At 36.1% G+C, this 15901-nt stretch overlaps 3 protein-coding genes across 4 annotated transcripts; 1 reads left to right on the forward strand and 2 right to left on the reverse strand.

Annotated features, from left to right (window-relative positions):
- On the reverse strand, window positions 1916-4621 carry LOC18614108 (syntaxin-71). 2 transcript variants are annotated; one of them, XM_018126132.1, is made up of 9 exons: window positions 4288-4620; window positions 4020-4145; window positions 3729-3906; window positions 3568-3653; window positions 3338-3406; window positions 3178-3222; window positions 2787-2849; window positions 2617-2693; window positions 1916-2207 (listed from the first exon to the last, which is right to left on the reverse strand). In XM_018126132.1, the coding sequence occupies exons 1-9, from the start codon at window positions 4441-4443 to the stop codon at window positions 2195-2197; spliced, it is 813 nt and encodes a 270-aa protein (XP_017981621.1). In that variant the 5' UTR covers window positions 4444-4620; the 3' UTR covers window positions 1916-2194. The 2 variants fall into 2 exon arrangements, with proteins under 2 accessions (XP_017981621.1, XP_017981625.1); XM_018126136.1 differs by having other exon boundaries at window positions 1979-2207; window positions 3568-3650; window positions 4288-4621.
- LOC18614109 lies at window positions 4837-12504 on the forward strand. Its single transcript, XM_007051690.2, has 14 exons — window positions 4837-5701; window positions 6336-6394; window positions 6615-6717; window positions 6820-6929; window positions 7226-7294; window positions 7902-8501; window positions 9101-9636; window positions 9813-9877; window positions 10397-10476; window positions 10564-10668; window positions 10893-11032; window positions 11124-11252; window positions 11754-11903; window positions 11990-12504. The coding sequence occupies exons 1-14, from the start codon at window positions 5518-5520 to the stop codon at window positions 12126-12128; spliced, it is 2469 nt and encodes an 822-aa protein (XP_007051752.2). The 5' UTR covers window positions 4837-5517; the 3' UTR covers window positions 12129-12504.
- LOC18614110 (calmodulin-binding receptor-like cytoplasmic kinase 2) lies at window positions 12689-15875 on the reverse strand. The gene is made up of 6 exons (XM_007051691.2): window positions 15418-15875; window positions 14613-14845; window positions 14330-14498; window positions 14140-14229; window positions 13740-14041; window positions 12689-13441 (listed from the first exon to the last, which is right to left on the reverse strand). The coding sequence occupies exons 1-6, from the start codon at window positions 15671-15673 to the stop codon at window positions 13178-13180; spliced, it is 1314 nt and encodes a 437-aa protein (XP_007051753.1). The 5' UTR covers window positions 15674-15875; the 3' UTR covers window positions 12689-13177.

A 15901-nucleotide genomic window follows, 5' to 3' on the forward strand; every position in this document is an offset into this window, starting at 1 on the left:
TAGACAATTAGTTTATTCATTCTGATTCTCTATTAGTTGTATCGATTAGTTATTAAATAAAAAAAAATTGCATATTTATACCCTAATTTAAGAGTTGAAATAATTTATTTATTTTTGAAATTATGTTAAAATAAAAAAAATTTTGATTTCATTCTTTTATCTCATCTAATAAATAAAATCACACAATAAGATTTTTGGGACATAATTTTAAAATTGTGGATGAAAACATATAGTTTACTTAAGATTAACCTTTTTATTAGTTTTTTTTTTTTTACTTTTGTAGTATATAATTATCATTTTACTTTCGAGACATTTTGAAAAAATAAAGATCAAGATTTATAAATACTCAATAATAAATAAATTTATAAATTAAAAAGTCTAAAAAATAAATATTTTATTAGTATATCATATCTATACTACATATACACTCTTATAATTAACAAGTTTAATTTTGATCTTACTCCGGATTTCTTATTCTAACTTTAATCAGTATGTAATAACTTCTTGGATTTGTCGTTAGTAATTACGTTTAGATTAATTAGATTTAAATTTTTTTTGGCAAATTGCAGCAAGTGTTTACTTGTTTATTGGAATAGAAATTTTGTTGGTGTTTATAATTTTGATGGGACAATTAAAAGCAACTGATAGTGACAGCGCTAATAGTAACAACGAGTTGCTTGCCGATTTCAAGACATCTGTATGGCTTTGATGCTAGTGGGGCAGCAACTAAGTCTAATACCGTCTCATCTAACCTATATAAATACTATCAAATCCTTTTCTAATTGTTTTCTTTTTTTTCTTTTAGAATTCGGATTATAATTATTACGAATCATAATTGTACACATCGAGTCGAATTTGAGCTGAATTATTTCAGATAAATTTTTAAAAGATTTTTAGTAAAACTTGACATAATATTTGAAACAATTTTTAAATCATTTAAAAAAATTTAAATAAATATTTATTTTTCTATTAAGTTCAATTGAGTCTTGTTGAACCCTTATATTTTTATTTTGAATAAACAACTAATTATCATTAATCAGAATATCAATAATTATTATATTACATTAATATATTATAAAATCATATTATCATATCATATTGGTATGTCATTATTTATTATGATAAACCAACTATTAATTATAAAAAATTATTTAATCATAAAAATTTGAATGATTTCATAATTCACACGAATTATTAATGTTCCACTTGTTCAGTTTTATAAAATCAAATCAAATATTTTCAATTAATTATTCAGATCATTTTGAATTTTAAATCAATTCAAATTCAGATAATTTCACATTTAAATTATTTTTAAATACACATTATTAATTTTTTTCAATCAAATCGAATTTAGATTTAAACAAATCAAAAGAATTTTTAGAATTTGGATCCACTTTATCGGTTCCAAATTCTGAATATTCATAACAGGGACGACAACAACGTTGTTGAGCTCGTTTCAACGTACCACAATGTCCTTTGGACGGGAGAAAAAGATAGGTTTACGGCAACAGATTTTTCTTTAGTAAATAGTAATATACTTGTCGAAAAGGACAATTTAAGACCAAAAAGAGAAACAGTTGATGAGGTGGCAACTGGCAGACAACGCTGCAAAGGACAGTCCTATAATAATAACAGCATGATACGGTTTTAAGTTGCTTTGAGTCCTTGGCTGTGCCCTATAAAGACTTCAATAATAGATAAAGTACGAGAACACGACACAAACAAGAAAGTAGCAACTGGCCAACCGCTGCCTTCGTTTTTACATGATTGAGATCCGAGTAGAGGACTCTTGTCCCAGTTCTAGACTTCTACTACGTTCTATGCAAATAGGTTTGCTAGGTTCATACGCATGCGTCAGGTACTTCTCGGGTTTTTCACAGGTTTTTTCTGTTGTACTAAACGACAGAGTTGTAGCTCCTCAACAGTTCTATTTTGTACATTGAAGTAAATTTTTCTTAACAACACCATGGGTTGGCTCTAAGCTACCAAATGGATCCTGTTAGCTGTATGATGTGAAAATATTAGGCTTATCTTACAGTAGAATACATGATTACAACAAGTATCAAATACATATAAAATGCTTAACTCACAGTATATATATACCAGTAAAGTGGAGAAGTTGATTCAAAATCCATACAAACTCGTTTCCAGAACAGAAGAGCAAAATCGTGGTACTTGATGTAGAAAGATTGTCTCATTTCAACACACTGCAGCAAAGAATAGTGGATCTCAAAATGTATGGTAGTAGTAATAATTTAAACTGATAAAAAATGCCAGTTAAAAGATAAAGACGAGTGGCGTAGAACCACGATGAGAGGAGCAGAGGTGTAAAATCATCTTGGTGAAGTTAAAGAATGGTGGTGGTCAATATTTCGACAAATTCCCTTCTGAATCAGCTAAGAACCCTAGGGCAGTTAGAGTTTTAAAAATGGGGTAAAAGACATTGTAGCCAGTCCCAAACAGTTTGCAATGATTTTAGTTGAGCTTAGTGGGGGTATATGAGAAGCAACTATGCAAATGTATTAGCAACAATTTAATCAGTGAAGTTTTGTCTCAGAAACAAATTGCACTGTGCAATACTCAATGCAAAAGTTCAAGTAAAATTAGGAAACTTACTTGTATAAATAAGCAGCAATACCAAGAATTATGCACAAGAGGATGATATCAATGCAAAAGTTGCGGCTTGACCTCAGCTGAACAGATCAAAATAAACATGGCGGAAATTAGGGAAGAGATAGAAATCAGCTTCCATCCAAAATCAAAATATGAAAGACAATCCAAATTACCTGGTTAACAGTATCCTTAAGTCTCACATTCGTGTTTTTCAGATCAGAGGCTGCCCTATCCACCTGGAAGATATCAAACACAGTGTTAATATTGAACTTCTAATCTGCAGAAACTTTCAGATGAAGAAAGATAATGTTCTAAACCATATCTTTTTCACCTCACAAAGACCAAACATCAATAACTAGTTACTAATTATTGGATTTAAAAATACTAAAGACAATGCAAACAGCAGCTATAAAGTTAAGTTTCTGATGTAATGGTTCTTCTATTAAAAGACTTCAGATATGAATTGAATATTGCCAGAATGCTATCAGCAAACTAACAGAAAAATTGTCCATGTTCATGACGAGTACAGGAGGATATCAAGAGCTAGATAAATAAGAAAATCACCTTCTCATCTATTTCATCCATCAGTGGCATTTGTCTGTCTATTTCCTGCCAAAAGGAAAAATAGTATCTTTAGAACAAGAATGACGAAAAGAACTGCCATAAGATCTCAGTGTTTAATAATTTATACCACAAGTAAATACACAATATCGTGCAAACTAACCTCATTCATATCATGAGCCATGTTTTTCAAAGTGTCCAAGCCTTCTGCTATAACCTCCAAACCTTGATCCTACAAAAAAGAATAATCCCCAAAACATCGCGGCAATCAGAGTTACGAATGATAACATAATAGAACAGGGAGACGCAGCATTTGGAATAGCAAGCAAAACAAAGTAAATATCTCACAGCAATGATAAGGCAAACAATAACAGTAACGAAAACAATTCCTACCTGTTTCATTCTGCGCATTTCATACTCTTGCCTAAAGCGGTCAGACTCTTCAGTCTGTTGAAAGTACTCACTTTCGAATGCCTCTTCTGTTTGCAACATTAAGACTGTTTGATCAAAGGCCTCTTGACATAACAATAATCCAATAAATAAATGATTATTACCTGAAGATGAGTCAATTTTAATTCCAGTGTAAGAAGATGAAGCTGCCCAACCACCACTAACACCACCACTTTGCTTGGCTGCAGCTGTTGATCCATCCGGTATTGCTTCAATCCTATCTTTCAGTGAATAAACCAAATCGTTTCGAGCTTCAAGCTCTTCTCTTGAGAGCCCCTTTACCTATACCCCAAAGATTAATACTACCACTTTACAAACATAATTACTACTAAGGTGATCAATTAGCAACTTTGAAAACTAATCAAGCCAAAAAAAAAAAACAGAGAAGGAAAGACCTTTTTGAGAGCTAGTCGTTGTAATTTGGGGAGTTCCTCAAGCAATCGAGCTTTTGTTCTACGAATTTCCGCATTCATAGCAACCGCCGTAGCCCTGCTCTTTTCCGTTGCAGCAGCTTCCGATTTCTACGGGATTTTTTAATTATTAACACCAAAACAAAATAAGCAGAAAATTTTTTTGTTCTTCGTCACCGAGAAAACAAAAAGGTAGCAACTTTTAACGTATATGGAAAAAACCCTGGAGAAGGGAGAGGAAGAAGAGTTACACCTGGAGAGCGGCATCGATTTCGGACTCAACGACGCCGTAAAGGCGGGCGAAAGCGTCATCGCCGGTGACGTTGGCCTCTTTGTGCTTATCGATATCGTACTTTTCGTATTTCTTGCAAATTGCGTCGACTCTCGTGATCAAGTCTATCACCGTCATCTCCCTTCCTTCTCTCTAAAACTCCACTGTTTCTCTCCCTCTCTCTTCTCTTTCTCTCTGTGGAAGTTCCTCTTACTTTCTGCGCGGAGATTCTGTTTCTTTCAGTTTTTTATTTTTGAAGTTACAGAGAGACAAACGGACACGGAGACAGCGAGAGTCAAACAACAAAAATGGCCGAAACGAAACAAATGTTTCGATGCTTTTGCGTTTTATCCGTTGGATTCTTTCCAAGTTGAATTTAAGCGGATCTTACGGTTAAGAGACGTGGATTTCAATGAGCTCAGTTACAGAGGATTCCCTCTCCGTCACCCAGGGAACAGACAAGACACGTATAAAGTGAGAGTTCCAAGCTTTCCATCTTCTTCAAGATTTTTACTGGACATGTTCGGTAAGATACCAAAGATTTTCACTTTCACTTCGCTGTAATTCGTTTGAATCAAGCTTTTAACTGAACATAAAACAGAGTCATGATGATGAATTACCGTTGTAATATTAACCTTGTGTCAAGGCAATAAGCAAGAAGAAGAAGCGGAGTCGCGAGATTTTCTTTTCTTCAAAGAGGAAGGCTTTTGAATGAAGGAACAAGTTTGGAAGCAAGGCAACCTTTAAAAGAAAGTTAAGATCTTATCAAATTCTTTGTTTTTCTAATTAAATAAGGAAGTTTGGTTTAGCTTACGTGTGTTCGTAACATAAAAGAAAGGTCCAACAATGATCTAATCTCTGTTGGGTTTGAGTATTTAAGTCCATCTGAAAGTTGCTTTCTGCTAGTTCAATTCATTCGCCTTTCTAGAACGAAGGCCAAACAGTTCCTTTGGACCAGGTGGCGCGTTTTCTGCACGTTGTTCTTGCTCGAGCGTGGCCTTGTTTTCAATCTCCTTTGCTTATATTGACTCTCACTACGGCAGCAGTCAATGAAAGGCCATTAAAGAAAAAAAAGGGAAAACCAATGTCCATTGTCTCCATATATAAATCTTTCTCAATATCTTTTTTAGGCACCACTAATTAAAAAAGCTTTATGCTTTTAATTCCTTTATGAATTGTCTCTTTTAATTACCTCTAAGAATAACCCCAAACATGGCAGAAAGTTCGATTCTTTGCTTGGTTTCGAGCTTGATTCTAAGTCTTTTCACTCTCTTTTCGTGGTTTTTTGGGCACTGCAATTCAGTTGAGCAACTTGGTGGATATGATACTTTCACTATATCAAGCTTCAAATACCCAGAAACCCAGATCAGACCTTTTGATATGCGTTATGTAAGAGGTACGAAAAACTAATTTTATGGTCTTTTTGATTGTTCATTTGTCATTATCGTTAATTTACTGAGTGTTTTCTTTTTTTGTTGATTATGGACTGCTCTGATTAATGGGTAGTTGTCAAAATTTTAACTTTACTAATAAATGCATGAAATATTTTCCTGAGATTCGATTGCTGTTTCGATTTTGTGCATTGTATTTTCAATTTTTTTAATCTGAATTGTCTATTTTAATGATGAAAGCAAGATATTAGAAAATTCCCTGGTTAAATTTGATTATTTATTTATTTACTCAAGTATTAAATGTAACACTGTTTCAGCGGTCGAATGTGAATTAGTAGTAATAGTGACATGGTTTAGAACTATGAAGCTTGAACGTGTTTCTTTCTGAAATGAGATTAGACTGCTTTCCTATCATGGAAAGCTCGACAGTATTGTTTCCCTGGAAGTGTCATTTCCCGCAACTTGTAAGCAAGAAAGAAGGAAATGTTTGTAGATATTTTGCTCTGTTTTGGCTCAAGTCTGTTGTTATTTGGGAAATGGGAAAGGTTCAGACAGAATGGTGATGCATTAGATTTTATTATTTTTTGAATCATTTTATTGTGTAATGTCTCACTGGGTTTACTGTTCGCCTTGTCTCAGTTGATTTACCGCCATGGTTCTCTTCAGTGTCGATATCGTTGAAGTCAAGTGTCGATCTTGTAAGTATGCTTATTAAAGTTAGTTAAGTTTTTAGGGTATCAGCTTTTCTATTATGCTGATTCTTGAACTCAAATTTCCTTTGTTTGTTCATACTACATATCGACTCTTTTCTTGACACGTATCATGGATAAGTGTTCTGCACACTTGTCTGGAGTTTATACATTTTGTCAATTATTAGTTTTCCCAATCACTTTTGCTGATGCTTCGTACATTTTGCAGGATATAGAAAGCATTGAAAGAGTTCCTAAAAGCATGCTGCCGATGATATGCTTCAGAGATGGCAGCCTCCCATTACCAGATGTCTCAAACACTTCATTTAAAGGTAATCTGCAAGCACATATAAGATATTCTTTTCTACTTTTAATCACTGGCTTCCTGAATCAGAACGAATCTAGCAGTTTTTAGAGATTTTCTCTTGTTGCAGCACTAGTTGCACTATCCAATGGATCTTTCGAAGGAATAAAGGTACTTCAAAATACAGAGCAGTGCTATCCTGTACCCAAAAATATGACAATAAAGTTGACGAATGAGCAGGTATGCTATCATTGTCAAATGTATTTTATGTGGAAGAAATGTCATTCCTTCTGTTCTTAAAAAACTTGGATTTTCGTGTAATTTGTTTATCTGAATTCTTAGGTAAGTGTTACACCAAATCATCCATTTGGCATATTTTGACCCAGAATCAGAGTGGGTCATGAGTCAGGGGTGGGGAGCGTGGGGTAAAATGTTTAGTTTGGTGCATGGATTATTTCACAACTTCCTTATATTTCTTTTATATGTTTTTTAGAAATTCTATTTCTGGCATTGTAACTTAAAATTCTGTGGTTCAGATAGCTGCTGGGGTTTTGTATTTTGGTCTTTTCAATGGTGTTGGGCCTACAAGAACACAGTCAAAGATGGTAAGAAGACTAGCTCCACTATTTTACACCTTCTTCACCACTTGCTCCATCATATGGTTTCACACTTGTGTTTAGTGCTTTTATGCAGTTCTCCCCCACTTCATGTGGTTAAGCAATTTATTGGCTGAGCATATATAACTGTGTTGAGTAATTCACTTTAGAGGAAAATAACTGGGTTTCCTTTACTCCTGGAATCCTTTGTAAAAAAGACAAATAAAGATGCCTGTAAACTCCTAAAGAACCACATATGAAACTATGTTGATAGATGGATATTCTAATGGTAACATCTGCATGAAAGAAACTTGTTAGTTGGTTACTATTAGGTGATATCCAAGATTGGTTTGTGATGCCACATAACAAGTTTTCTCAGCAGAAAGTATACCTTGCTTGTATTTAAACTGGTGGGAAATGTTCTAGAAAACACTCAAATTCTTGTTTGAAGTTTATTTCTTGAAGAATTGGTTTGCTTTTGCTCCTGTTCGTTTCATTCTTGCTATGTTTTCTGGTTCTTCCCTGTATGCTTATCCTCGTCAAGGAGAGGTTTTGGTATGTTTGTTCCTGGCAGTCAACTAGAAATTGAATTTACAGCTAGTGCTCTGGATTGCAGATTGTTCGAGGCCCTGCTTACTCCTTTGCAGCCAATATTAGTGTGGAAGGATGTACGACCTCAACAATGCAGGGACAGTATTGCAACCAAACTGTTGACCTGCTTTCCTGTGGTCGATCTGGCAGCTACAATAGTTCTGGAAATCTTTCAGTGTTGGGGTTCCACAATCAAAGCATGGTTTCTTGCAGGAACAATTTTGAGACCTCTTGCCATGGAGCTGGAGAGATGAAAATATACTCCTTAGAGATACTACGGATAGCTGAATTGTTAACCATTTCGGTAAAAAATGTAAGGTTAAGACCTCTGAATAGCACCGGGAATAGTAGCAGAATTGACGTAATGTGCTTTGCTCGTTATGGTGCAATGCCTTCAGCTACTCTACATGATTATTCTGGTAACTTAAATAAATCTCCTTTGGTTATTCACTCGCCAAAGGTTGGTCGCTTGTATATTACTATTCTACCCCTTAATCTTTCAAAGGAAATTGGAGTGGCCCAAGGTAATGCTTCAACAGTTTGCTATTCCCTGGAACTACAAGCTCTTGAATGTCCTTTGGGGAAGGCTGGGCCAACCTGTTCAGCCGAAAGATACATGCTTCAGGTGGGTGTTGTCAATGAATGTGTATTCTCTGTATCACTTCTTTATTTTGCATTATACTTTGGTGTTTGTTATGTACTAGTTTTATATTTTGGTGCTATTACGAAATTATCTGCCTATGTGAAATTCAATACATTAAATAATATGTACCTGTTCACATTTGTGAGGATAAAGTAGATATCAGGTTTAGTAAAAAAGAGAGAAACGATTTACTTGCTTGTTAGTGGTGACACAGAAACAGACACAAAATTATGGATGAGAAGATGACAGTAGGAATTTCATTTGTGGGTGACTGGGCACACATCTTGACAATCTTGTCTCAAGGACACATGTAAAGCCTTACTGAAGGAATTATTGCCAAGGAAAGTAATCATTTTGAAGCAAAAAGGGGCCAAATTGTTGTTTATAAATTTTACGTTTGGAGATCTCACTTATACATCGAGCAATAGGATGCAACCATAAATTTCTGATCTCGATTTTAACTTTTTTAATATTAGATTTATGAACAGTTTATTCTTGCACTATCTTTTCTTCCTGTAGATACTTTAAGAAACCCATTTGCAGGAATAGTTTATTGACAAGCTGAGAATGGTTGTCTACAGACAGTTCTCAGGAAAGATTCCACGCCTTTTGAATCCTATTATTTGCCAGATGTTGAGAAAGTGATGTCAGATGCTGCCAATTTTCTTCTTGAGCCCCTTTTAAGCAACTACACATATGGAGAAGGAGTAATAGATACCTGGACTTATTTTCTTCTAGATGTTCCTCGTGGTGCAGCTGGCGGAAATCTCCATGTCCGGCTGACATCAGATAGAAAGATAAATTATGAAATATATGCTAGAAATGGTGGATTGCCAGCACTTGATAACTGGGACTATTATTATGTAAACAAGACAAGCAGCAGTCATGGCTCCATGTTTTTTGTATTGTACCATTCAAGTGAACAGAAGATTGATTTTTACATCTTATACGTTAGAGAAGGAATCTGGAATATTGCATTAAGGCAACTATACAACCCAGGTGGCACTTCTGATGGGCAGACTACTATGTCTATTTCACTTGAAAGATGCCCAAAAAGATGCTCCTACCATGGTGATTGCAGATCTGCTCTTGATGCGAGTGGTTTAACATCATACAGGTATTATGTTTTTCAGCCCTCCCCTTCTTTTTTTATATTATTTTTATCTAATCTTCCTATTTTTGGATATATTATATCTGTTAGATCTGATGCATAAAATTCCTTGTTTAAGGATGAGATGAAGGTTTAAAATGAATTTCTCATTGTCTTGTAACTGTTTCATTCCTGTCTCTCAGCTTTTGTGCTTGTGATCGGAACCATGGAGGTTTTGACTGTAGCATTCAGATAGTATCACATCAAGGTAAATGCTTTTTAGGAGTTGAATGCAAAAATATCACTGTCATCCCTGCCACTGTTTTTCATCAAATTGTTGTTTATGGTTCCAAAATAGCAACTTACTTTCTCTTTGTAGGCACAGATATCTATTGCTCCCTGCCATTTTTTTTAACCAAAAGTGCCTCAAAGAACCCACAATTTCAAGCATTAGTTTGCGAAAATATTTAGACTGTATATCTACTTAATGTAGTATTTTTTTTTTTCGCTTTTATAGTTTTGGGGGGGGGGGGGGGGGGTCGGGTGTGGTGTTGGTAAGGCTTTAATCATAGTCTGAGTCTATGACCAACTTAAATTTATGATGAGGAGCTATAAGCCTTCAAATTGAGGTCAAGAGCACCTAAAAATTGCATATCCTTCGAGATGGTCTTGGTACAGTGTTGCTTAAGGATAGGTTTATTTGCATTTGAAATGAATTCCAGGACTTGGTATTATGTAATGCTATGAAATCAAATTTAGTCAATCCTCTACTTGGAAACTGATGCAGGTCATATATGGCAATCAATTGCTTTAATTGCATCAAATGGTGCAGCAGTGCTTCCTGCTTTTTGGGCTCTCCGACAGAAGGTAAACCTCCATTTCTGTCATGGACTCACTTGCAGATCATTCTGTGATTTTCCATATTTAGTCAAAAGTTAAATTTGTTATATGCAGGCATTTGCAGAATGGGTGCTCTTCACAGCGAGTGGAATTTCTAGTGGATTATATCATGCATGTGATGTGGGCACCTGGTGTGCATTATCCTTTGGTGTCTTACAGGTATATGTTAGTACGATTTTTTTTTTTCTAAAAAGGATGACAATATTCATCATGATAAACTTGAGAAAAAGCATAGTGGAAGTACAGTATGGAAAATATGAAATCCAACTTATATAACATGGAGCACCTACATTTGCGTCTCCTTGTTGCTAAAGTTCTCTTATCATTTTTCAGTTACTAGTTCTTTGAACTAATATTGACTAGACAATTGGGAAATGTTTCAGTTTATGGACTTCTGGCTCTCCTTCATGGCTGTGGTGAGCACCTTTGTATACCTCACTACAATTGATGAAGTTTTTAAAAGGACAATCCACACAGTTGTGGCTATCCTTACTGCCCTCATGGCCATAACTAAGGCAACCAGGTATATAGATCTGGTGATATTTGTGTTAATTTGAATTTACGACCCTCTTCTAACAGTTATGGCATGTGTTTGACCAAGCTAAGTTGTGCAGGTCATCCAATATTATTCTTGTGATGGGAATTGGAGCACTTGGACTTTTTGTTGGGTGGTTGATGGAGTTCTCTACCAATTATAGGTCACTTTCCTTTTCAATGGGATTATGTCTAAATAGGCTTGAGAGGTGAGTTTCTCTTCTGTACCATCATGAAGTTTGATGTAGAATTTTATTCTTGTGGCTCCTAATGCAAATAAATGCAATAAAAAAATGCACACTTAGGATTTTATACACTAGCACACCTACCACCTTTAGTTATTAGTAAGTAGTACCATGAGAGTTGTTAAATCTTTTTTTTTATTCAGTTTTTAATTATTTTGCTGACTATGCCTTGAGCTGGTCAAGGATACCATTGCCAGTATTGTGATTTAGCATCTAATATTTAAGTGCATGATTTCACCTGAAAGCTAATATTCTAAGATACACAGGAAACCATGCTTTGTCATTAGAGAAGTTAATTGTCGATGGAAAACGTTGCCCTATACTCGGAATTATTAACATCATAGAAGCACAACATGGTAGATAGATTTGTCAACTAACAGTAACCAAAGATAATGCATTAGTAATTACTGCATAAATTATTAACCTCTCTCTTCCAAGAAACCTGAGTATGTATTTTAACTGTAGATGGCAGATCAGAGATTGGCTGTCGAATCTTGTAAAGACTGTATTGAAACGATTTCGATGGGGTTTTGTTCTAGCTGGTTTTACTGCACTAGCCATGGCAGCAATAAGCTGGAAACTGGAAACCAGTCAAAACTACTGGATTTGGCACAGGTTGGATCTCCCCCTCCTTTTTGGTGTATAAAATTGTTTTGATCTCTCTCTCTCTCCTATGTTTGACTCATAAAATTTCAATGCAGTGTTTGGCATGTCACCATATATTCGTCTTCTTTCTTCTTCCTCTGTTCAAAAGTAACTACCATTAATAGTGGGAACGAAGGACCCTCGAATGGAAACTATCAGTTAACTCAGCAAGATTCTATCTCAAGAGGTGCATAGGCCTTCTCATGAAATTAAAGTTCAAATACGAAGGAAATAAGTTGTTATGAAGACATGCAGGGAAAGTAGTTTGTACAACCAAGATAAGACTTGATGGCTTCAATAGCTTGTGTAAAATTTGCCTTTTCCCACCTTTATCCGGTGGTGTCTTTTCTTTTTGTATATATATACACACACCAATAGATAGAAAAATGAATTGAGGCAGGATAGAAATGTGACCCAAAACCTTTTATCCTTTAGGGGGTAGCAGAGCAAAGTGTGAGGAGAAAGATGCAGGTGTTTCCATCATATAACTGTAAAAAATACTTCAATAGTTTTCAACATTTTTCCTATTGATTTTCATTAATCTGAGAAGGAAGTACTTTAGATTATATAATCTTGTGACCTTGATGGCTGAATGGATACAGGATGAACATGTGATAAATACAGCATTTTTCTTATTAAAAGCCATTTCCCAGAAAGAAAAATAAGGGATTAACTGCAGTCATAAGCTTTCTCCAGGCCACGGTCGAAACCTGCAGGCATTAACAGCGCAATCCCAACCATTTGATCATGGTGGGTAAAGGGGGCAATTCAAGAGATTCATTAATAAATCGATGGAATCCAAATTCCAATATCCGACAGCTTTAGCCTTGGCTATTCAATACTAGCATTCAACAATAATTTTCCAATGAATGAAATACACCATCTTCATGAATGTCGCCTGCTTATGCATGAGCAAAATTCATCAATCAAACATGAAATACAAAGTACAAGAGTTCAACAATCAACAAATTGAATTTCCTATACACAAGCCAAACCTCACCAAACACATTTCCTGCAAAAACTTAAGCTCCCTTAAGGCCTAAGAATCATCTTGGCTTATGCACTTACTTGAAAATTATTGGCTTCCTGGTGCCTTGTTGCTGGCAGATTCTCGATTGGTTGATCCTCAAGGCAGGCAGGCCGCTCTATTTCTTCTCTACATATTTGTACCTTGCAGATTTAGCTTTAAAAACAGTGATACAACAAACAACAATTTTTACGTTGTACCTAAGTTGGCCCTTTGTTTAGTTTTCTCTAACTGAAGCACTCCTTTGGGAATTCGATGAAAGAGAGCGAATGTCAAAAGCTGATTGTTCTCTATAATCCTTACGGATGCTCCACAGGATCTCTCCACACCTCCTCATACTAGGCCGGCTCTGTCTACGGGGAGCCAGGCATTGAAGGGCTAGTTCAAGAATCTTTTCAAGGGCTAAGTTGGTCCCAGCAGTCAGTTCTAGCTTAGGGTCCAAGGCTGAAATGGCATCACCATCAGTAAAATTCTTGATTGCCTGCAATTGAAAAACATGTCAGTAGATTAGATAGATAGTAACCATCTTTTCTTTAAAAAAAAAGGAAAACAAACTAATTGCCACCCTCCTATTTATTTTTTTCCTTTATGTAGGTCATTTTTCAACATAATCTGAGTAAGGCTTCATTCATGAAGGTAGTTATACTTCTTCCAACTAGACAAAAAGGATGAATTACGGCACACATGTCATTAACTTCATAGAAATGTTACCATACAAAATTGAGTGATTGGTAGTAAGTATTAATACGAGCAAGGAGAGAACAGAAAGAAAATCACACCCATCTTGCTGTTATCCGCTCCTTGAGTTCCCGTTTTGGTTCAATGGGGCGCCTTCCTGTGACTAGTTCAACCAATAACACTCCAAATGAATAAACATCACTCTTTTCTGTAAGTTGATAGGTCCTCAGGTATTCTGGATCTAGGTAGCCAGCAGTTCCTTTAACCTGCGTAGACACATGGGTTGCACCAGAATCTGTGTCAGCAGCCATCCTAGCAAAACCAAAATCAGCAACCTTGGCCCGTAACTTTTCAGTAAGGAGAATGTTGGATGACTTTATGTCTCGGTGAATGATCGGGTGATCTACATAGAATTCAATGCATCGTCTAATTAATCTCTCCCCTTCCTTTCCCTCAACGAACTGCAAATCTCTTATTTTCTATGAAAATTCAAAAGCAAACCTGTATACATATGCAGATAGGTGATTGCATGGGCCACATCAATAGCTATATCTAATCGTGAAGCAAGGTCAAGAAATTTCCCTTGCACACCTGAGGCAAATTTTCTCATGTTTCAAGTCTCAAAATTCCAGCATAAAGAGCAAAAACAAAAGAAACCAAAGAAGCGTGGACCAGAATAATACAAACTTACCATCCAAGTGTTCCCTAAGAGTTCCATTAGGCACATACTCCACGACAACAATTCTTTCATCTCCATGCTCCAAATAACCATAGAACTTAACCAAATTCAAGTGTTCCACTTGTGCAAGTGTTTTTATCTCACTTTGGAATTCCACACCCAAATGCTTATCATATACACTCTACAAACAAACAAAAAGTTGATCAATGACATAGTTTGGCTAAGCCCAGGTATAAGTAATGACCAAAAACAGAAACAAACTATTTCGAGTAACTTCCGTAGTTTCAAATCCAACCTTTTTAGCACGCTTGATTGCAACAAAGGTTCCATCATCAAGTCTCCCTTTATAAACCGTTCCAAAGCCACCCTGTCCAACCTTGAAAGCAGGGGAGAAGTTCCTCGTGGCCTTGAAGATCTCCTCCATTGTGAATTTCATGCTCCCGGTTGCTCTCTCCTTTGTAGAATTGGAATAGATTCCTCGATTCAATTCCCTCCCCTCGCTCTTCGTTCTTGACGTGTCCGATGCAACTACAAATTAAACAATTGAGGTTTACATGATAGTTTAAACTCATCTCTTTCTTTTTTCTAGTTTAATTTTCCTTGTTATCTGTTACATTAATGGAAAGTAGATTAACAGTGTAGGTTTCATTAGTGTCATTATCCATGATTCAATTCTTTGAACAGAAAACTTATAACTAATTTTACAATAACTAAATTCTTTGTATAATAGATCAATGAAAAAATTTGGGATTTCTTTTTTCTTTACTACCGATGTTTGAACAAATAACTAATAGCAGAGCCGGCAGGTTGTTTGGTTGCCGAGAAAATGTCAAAACAGAAAAAGCCCCATCAAGAGAAAATAACCAAAGACATCATTCACATAAAAAACAACAACTAACAGACAAAGACCAAAGACTTGTCTATAGTCAAATGACACTTAAAAACTCTTGATCTTTGCCGTTTTCTCAGATCCGAGGGCCGAAACTCGAACTCGGCAAAAGTTTTACAAGAGAACTACTTGCTTAAAATCCAATTAAAAAAAAAGAGCTGTCTTTGCCACGTCATCATCGTTTTAAACTAAAAGGAGGTGAAGAACATACCGGAAGGAGCTCCGAACTCATCGGACACTCCAAAATTCTTGCTGTCGGCTGTCTCGGGAGGTGTAAAACACGCGACGAAAGCTCCAGCAATGGACCGGGCGGCAACCGTTACTGGATTACGGCCTGAACCGGATTTCCGAGAGGCAGATGATTCAGAGTACGAAGGGCTAGGAGAGTGAGCGAATCGGTCAGGCGTTGACCTTACGCCGGAGCTATGGTTCCGGCTTCTTGAGCTGGAGGTGGTGGAGCTGGTCATCACGAGAGAGAAAGGATAGAGAAAAAACCGTGGGCACGTACTGACGTAGAAATGGCGGGTAGTTGGGAGGTGGGGAAATAATCAGAAGACCTTTTTTTTCTCTATAAAGGTCAGTGAAGCTAACGTGCGCGGCTTATGTTGCGTTTGTTAACTGGCACTTTATGTTGGAGGCTTCTGTGACATGAAATCACTCCCCCGCCGTTCGGGTAAACATATATCTTTGGTTTC

This window comes from Theobroma cacao, chromosome 1 (assembly GCF_000208745.1).
Source record: "Theobroma cacao cultivar B97-61/B2 chromosome 1, Criollo_cocoa_genome_V2, whole genome shotgun sequence".
Taxonomy (NCBI): domain Eukaryota; kingdom Viridiplantae; phylum Streptophyta; class Magnoliopsida; order Malvales; family Malvaceae; genus Theobroma; species Theobroma cacao.

Coding starts and splice junctions, on each gene's coding strand:
- LOC18614108 (XM_018126132.1), bottom strand. CDS start 4,443: ATGACGGTGATAGACTTGATCACGAGAGTCGACGCAATTTGCAAGAAA. Junction 3,654..3,728: donor TAAAATTGACTCATCTTCAG/GTAATAATCATT, acceptor TGTTGCAAACAG/AAGAGGCATTCGAAAGTGAG. Junction 3,223..3,337: donor TGGCTCATGATATGAATGAG/GTTAGTTTGCAC, acceptor TCCTTTTGGCAG/GAAATAGACAGACAAATGCC.
- LOC18614109 (XM_007051690.2), top strand. CDS start 5,518: ATGGCAGAAAGTTCGATTCTTTGCTTGGTTTCGAGCTTGATTCTAAGT. Junction 6,930..7,225: donor TAAAGTTGACGAATGAGCAG/GTATGCTATCAT, acceptor TCTGTGGTTCAG/ATAGCTGCTGGGGTTTTGTA. Junction 11,033..11,123: donor GCCATAACTAAGGCAACCAG/GTATATAGATCT, acceptor TAAGTTGTGCAG/GTCATCCAATATTATTCTTG.
- LOC18614110 (XM_007051691.2), bottom strand. CDS start 15,673: ATGACCAGCTCCACCACCTCCAGCTCAAGAAGCCGGAACCATAGCTCC. Junction 14,846..15,417: donor TGAGTTCGGAGCTCCTTCCG/GTATGTTCTTCA, acceptor TTTAATTTGTAG/TTGCATCGGACACGTCAAGA. Junction 14,499..14,612: donor CAATCAAGCGTGCTAAAAAG/GTTGGATTTGAA, acceptor GTTTGTTTGTAG/AGTGTATATGATAAGCATTT.